The following is a 6732-nucleotide window of genomic DNA, read 5'->3' on the forward strand; positions in this document are numbered from 1 at the left end:
AGAGTAACAAACACAAAAAAGAAGGAGGGGAGATAAAGGCGATAGATGTTTGATAGGAAAGAAGAAGCAAACCACACCAGAGCACCCGCCAACCACCCACGAAGCACATCAACACAACAATGGTCATTTAGTGCTGGGGGAAAAGTAAGACAGACAGACAGAGACAACAGAGGGGAAAGTAAAGAAGTAGGACCTACCAGTGACACCCTCCAACCACCCACACAGACAGAAACAACAGAGGGTAAAGTAAAGAAGTAGGACCTACCAGTGACACCCTCCAACCACCCACACAGACAGAAACAACAGAGGGTAAAGTAAAGAAGTAGGACCTACCAGTGACACCCTCCAACCACCCACACAGACAGAAACAACAGAGGGAAAGTAAGAGAGAGAGAGAGAGAGAGAGACAGACAGACAGACAGACAGACAGACAGACAGACAGACAGACAGACTAGCAGGCCCATGTGACAGAAACCACACAAGTGTACTTACAGGCCTCTCCTCCGCAGCGAGCTCCTCTTCCTTCATGAACAGCCTCAGACAGTCGTCCAAGCTCACCTGCCTGCCCACCTGCAGTCACATGGAAGCCGGGGTAGGGGGTGGGGAAGGGGGGAGGAGACAAAGATAAGACGAAGTTAGAGGTAAATTCCTTGTAAATCACTATGGTTGTTTTTGTAAGGTTTTACTGCGCTCGCAACTGCATAAAGTCATATGAGCGCCAAGGGGTGGATGTCAACAGAGAAGTTCAAACGGGGAATCAGGTTTACTCTGCTCACCTCTCTAGCCTCAACAGAACAGAGTCTGCTTCGACTATCAAGGCACCCCGGAAAGAGCAGTTCACAAGAGAGTTACAAATATACAAAAGAAGTAGAGGAAAAATGATGATAGTAAGGATGAGGAAAGAAATAGCAGCAGTTCCCCCTATGTTGTTCCAGCACAGTATGAGCATGACATGGATATATCAGCCCATTTACAATACAACTGTGCATATGAGCATGTTAATATCCCCCCTTTGTGAATGGCCTGAAGACAACTTCAGTCAGTAGCACTGCCCTGGTGAGGGAGAAAGAATCACTATTGCCGTGAGAAAAATACAGTGAAGTCCATATATTATTATACTTAAATCTGCAGTAATTGTAAATTCCTCGTAAATCACCATTACCAAGAGAAAAAATGCAGAAGAGTCTATTTTAACCTAAACCTGTGAGACTGCCTGGCTTTCTTTTGTTTAGCTGAGTTTTCAGTTTAGTGAAGTTGCTCAGGTAAAAAAAAAATTCTTTGTAAAAAAGATTGGGGATTTCATTTTTGTTTTGGGGGTTTTTTGGGGGGGGTGCTTTTTGGGGGGGTTTTTTGTTTGTTTTTTTTTGTTTAACGCTGTTTTCAGATTAAACTTCTGGGATTTAAGAGGACTTCACTGTATAACAAATAAGTTTTGAGCTACCTGACTCAACTACTTTGCTGCTCCTGTGCTCAGGAAAGATGAGCCATGCAAGGCACAAGAAGTTGAAGAAAACCCTGAAAGGGTACGTCATGCACTCTGTTCTATACAAACAGATGCTTCGAGCTCATAAAAAAAAAATTGATTGATTTTACTCTCTTGCACAGGGACAAGAGGAGCAGCCATACTTGCACTGAAGCAAAACATATGACCACCTAAACATTCAGATGTACAAAGGTGACATTTCTTCAATGTCACAGCATTGTCTCCACTTTTTTTATTATTCCCACCTTTATTCTAACACAGACCAAAATGTGCGCTGCAGGTGCTCTGGTGTGGTTTGCTCCTTCTTTACAATCAAACATCTATTGTCCTGATTTCTCCTCATTTTTGTTTTTTTGTGTTTGTCACTCTCTTATAACACCTCTAATCTTTGGCACTTATATGACCTTATTGTGTTGAAAGTGCCATAAAACTCTTACAATAACAAAGCTAAAAACGGCCACATTTGAAGAGGTATTTCAGCGTCTAGAAGGCTGATCAGCACTTAAAAATAAACCAAAACTTTCCCCGAAAACCCTACAAAAAAACAAAAGCACTTTGGAAAAAAAAAACCTCTTCTTCTGCTTGACTTACCTTGGGGATAGGCAATGATAGGTCCCAGAATGGGTCAAAGGTCACAGAGCGGTGATTGCAGGAAGAAAACTTGAGCTCACTCATCAGCTGACCAACAAAAATGTCTGAAAGCAGAAAGGAAAATTGCAGTGTCTCTGTCCAATACAATAAAAAGTATCATACTTCAAAATCAAGAAACATACAAGGAGCTTTAGAAAGACCAGTTATCAAGCTAAAACTGCAAACATACTTTAGTATAAAAGAATATGAATACCCATCTTTCTCTCTGTCTACTCTCTCCAAGGCATTCACTCACACACCCATTCTTGTTTGTTTCACTCTCTTCCCACACACACTTGTGAACATATAGACACATACAAGTGACATTGCCTACATCTCAGCACAAAACACACATAAGCACACACGCTCTCACACACATCCACACTCACATATTCAAGTTACAACACTGGCGCGCTCTTTGAAGGACCCAAAACATTCATTTTCAGGAAAAGAAAGAAAGAAAGAAGTTTTCGTAAGCAATTCCTCCGCCTGCCGTCTTGCAATTACGTCTAAATTCAAAATAATATATTACAGATTCTACTGTATCATCTGTGACGGGCCTCATTCTACTCGTCCAGGTGAGCATCATCATCGTTGCCTTTCTCACCCTGCAACAGGATATAGGCCACGAACAAACACTTTCCACCTTTCTCTATTCTGGGTTAGCCTCTTGAAGTTATTCCAGGCCTTACCACTTTTCTGTACATCAATTTCTCTGATTCTTCTCAAAGTTCCACGAAGTTTTCCCCTTTATCTTTTACCCAGTGGATTCCAATCCAACACTTTCTTTGTTATGAAGCTGCCTGACTTCCTGAAAGTATGTCCAATCCATCGCCTCAGCCTTCTTCTTCTTCCTACCTCATCTCTGACTGGGCTCTGTCTTGTTTTCCTTATCACTTCCTCATTGGTGACCTTATCGAGGTGATACAAATATCTAAACATGGAGATAGGCAATCAAGGTAGTGTAATAATAGAAAGGATGAAAATGGGAATGTTCTTTACTTAATAAAAGCTTAGTGAAAACCAATACCCTAACTGTTAAGACAAATGCCAAAACTCACCCACTATCAAGCTGTTGTCTCGATTCAGATAAGCCTTCCAATAGTCTTGAGCTTTGCCGTTATCACTGCAGCAGATGGGGGAAAAAATACAAATGTGAGGCGCCTGGTGAAATCAGGTGATCGTCAAAATAATGAAATCGAAGAAACTGGCTTTTTTTACCACTTTGGCAATTTTTATCAAATTTTGGGGGTTTCGGGGGCTCAGCATCTCTTATGTCCATTTAAAAAAACAATTCTGTTCAAATTATACTCAAAAACGATTTTTGGCACCAAAAAATGTAAATTTTTAGTTTCCAAGGAGTTTTAATTAAGCTATGGAAGTCACCAAACTTTGGCCGCTATTTTCTAGCTTATTATTATCTCTCAAATCAAGCAACCCCATCCCCTTCACCTGAAAATATATTCTTCACATCTATTCAAGAAAAATGAGTATTTTGTCCATCAAAAGCAAGAAAATGAACACACTTTAAGATGATACCAATAACTCCACATGACAAAAAAATGAGAATTCCCAACTACACCGCGTCGTGACACAAATGTCCATTATATATTTCAGCCCCTGTGAAAACTACGATCCCATTAACAACTGGGTGAAGTCGGTGAACTTGGACAAAACGTCTTTTCTTAGGCAACAACACTATATTGTCACATGTGCACACTCATAACATAATTGCCTAAGTAAGTCATTTTTGGCCGGAGTGTAGTTGTTGGTTCTCAAGTGAAGAGCAGAGCCAGCTTGGTGATACAGTTCACTTGGACACAAAAAAAATCCAAATATAAAATCAATCTAGTGTATCAACATTCAAGCATTTCCTATTGCTAATTGTTCAACAGAAAGTTTTTTCTCATTTTCTCAAAATTGCTAAAATGACTTGAGCATTTATTTTATGAGCGCGACGATAAACAGGGTAATTTTAAAAAATGTACAACTTTTTTTTTAAATCTCGCACAAACTTTGTAATAGGATGTTGTAACTTGGAACAATTGTAATTTCTTCAAAAGGAATTTGTTTGACATAAAATTCACAAAGAAACTTATTTTTGAAAACGGAAATGGCTTTTATAAAAACCACCTATAAATGCAAAATGTACCAATTTAAAAGATATTGTAAGGAAAGCCAAGAAATGATTTTTTGTTTTTTTCCTCTCTTTTTATTTTTAACATCTAATCTTTCCATCCCTGTAAACTTTAAACAATATTTCTTTTCTCCTACAGAGGTAAAAAATATATTTTTTAAATTCTGGAATTCCGTGAACCAAAGGCATATATGTTCTCCTTTGGACTCGACACATTTTAACGAGTCATTCGTAATGTTCAGAGGTGGCCAAACACAAGGATCCACTCAACCATGAGTACTCAAAGCTACACACACTGTGCACCTTACAGTATGGAGCTGTTTCTAGAGACAATGGGAGGGTGGGGGTGGGGTGAGGTTGCCCAAAGAGAATCATTTGTGGAGTTGACATAACCTGAAAGGTGAATATGGGCTTTACCAAGGAACCAAATGGGATAGAGGAAAATGTTTACGCTTTTCAAGATGATCGAGGAATCATGAACACATTGCTATCCTCTGATAGCTTCGCGAACGGGAAAATGGTACAGTTGTAGATGAAGATCTGCCTTGGGAATGGGGACCATTGAGATGTAGGAAAGTCATTGCTGCAGACATCGTCTACGGACAGCCATCTTATGGGGCTGAACAAAAGACGTCTTATATCATTTTAAAAAAGAAAAAAATCGCCTACGGACAGACATCTTATGGGGCTCATCAACTGAATTTTGCACCCTGGTGACGTCTAAAAGGGAGCAAACGGAGTATGTTTGACCTTAAGTGGTCGTTTTGTCTGGGAATTTTTTGTTCTGATTCTCTACAGGTCCCAAGTGATGGACAATTTCCACCCTTGACATGAAAAAAGGCCTTAAGGGCACTTTAACATTATTTCCGTACCTTGAGCGCAACTTACGGAATGAGTTGGTGGTGAGAAGATGTTCAATATCAAAGGCTCTCTTGCTCTTTATTAATCTTAACCATGATCTCAGCAGGTAAAGGAAACTTGAGAAAAATTATCTGCAAACTTCTGTTGGCCTGTTAGACCACTGTAGTTTGCAATATGGCACAATTGTTGGGATTTTTAGTGGTAGGCCTAATATGAACTAGAGCGTCATGCTCCAAAAATGGAGACATGATAGCTGAAAATGGGTTTTTTTTATGCGCTTCGTAGAGAAAAACTATTTTGTGGATTTATCTAAAATGAATATCAAACAAATTCCTTTTGACTTCCAAATGTTGTGTATAAATTTGAAAGGCAAAACTTCAGTGTGTAGGAAAGTACTAATTAAAAAATTTGTAGGGTTTTTTTTGGATCACCCTGTACGTCAGAAAGGGACCAAGCACACAGTCAAATCCAGTGCTTGCCGACCTAGGCAATATAGAGTCTAGCTCACTTGTGGCTGATTCAGTCATTTGGTGGGTGGTGGGGATCACAGGTATTATTTAATGACCCACTTGTAAATACGTATGGGTGGGCACTACAAAAATGTTAGCCTCTTAGACCTAGAAAAATAGGGCGATCAATCACTAGTCTAAACTGTGTCTGTGTGCGACTGCCGGGGTGCTCAGTCTTTCAAATCAAACATCTATTGCCCGTATCCCTCCTCCTTTTCTTTGTACGTTACTCTCTGGTATCACCTCTAATCTTCGGCACTTACGACATATTTGTGTTGTAGTTCTCTATGACCCTAACAGAAACTAATCTAATCTGTGTCTAGCAGGGCTGAGCAATCCATACGAGATCAGACAGCCTCAGGGGTGTGGCTGAAAGAGAGCCTTAAGAAAGAGCCAGTTAGTAACAGTAGAGAGGCTGCAGAAAGAATAAGGAGACAAGAGGGGGCAAGGAGAGGGCAGAAAGTGGAGGCAAAAGCAGACGATAGAACATGGTTAGAGAGCAAGAAAGGGGATTAAAGGAGAATTTTTTTTTAAGAAAATTTTTTTTTAGAAGAAAATTTTTCCCCATCGCTGTCATGTTTTGAACCCAGGACCTATTGAAAGAGAGACCAGCACCATAATCTCTAGAACACAAGAGCCCCCCTACAGACAACCTTACTTTTTCTTCTCCAGCTGATCATCGTCGAGAATAATCGGCACAGGTTTCTTGGTGACCCGGTTCACGTCCTCATGGAGGCCCTCCAGTAGATAGCGCAAAAACTCCTGGCTGTCCTGTTGTCTGTAGAAAAGAGAGAGGGAGGAAAAGGGGTAAATTTTTATGACAGAACTGCACCTTCTGTTATCCTTGTCAGTATTGTCTTAGAACATCTGACAGTCAAAGAACATCTATCTAACAGTCTTAGAACATATTTCTAACAGTCTTAGAACATATTTCTAACAGTCTTAGAACATCTATCTAACAGTCTTAGAGCATCTGACAGTCTTAGAATGTCTTAGAAAATCAAAAAGTCTGCATGTAAAAGTATAAAATATGAAACATAAAGACACTGATTGAGAGAGAGAGAGAAAGAGAGAGACAAAGAGAGAGAGAGAGAGAGAGAGAGAGAGAGAGA

General features: G+C 39.9%; 1 protein-coding gene across 2 annotated transcripts in view; it reads right to left on the bottom strand.

Annotated features, from left to right (window-relative positions):
* Positions 1–6732, bottom strand: part of LOC101862221 (ubiquitin carboxyl-terminal hydrolase 2) — a gene marked incomplete in the record, with an annotated part of 24928 nt that overhangs the window by 7146 nt on the left and 11050 nt on the right. For both annotated transcript variants that reach the window (XM_013088981.2, XM_013088980.2), the window contains 4 exon segments: positions 493–570; positions 2075–2178; positions 3175–3239; positions 6279–6398. In XM_013088981.2, the coding sequence (XP_012944435.1) occupies positions 493–570; positions 2075–2178; positions 3175–3239; positions 6279–6398 (367 nt within the window).

This window comes from Aplysia californica, unplaced genomic scaffold (assembly GCF_000002075.1).
Source record: "Aplysia californica isolate F4 #8 unplaced genomic scaffold, AplCal3.0 scaffold00849, whole genome shotgun sequence".
NCBI lineage: Eukaryota > Metazoa > Mollusca > Gastropoda > Aplysiida > Aplysiidae > Aplysia > Aplysia californica.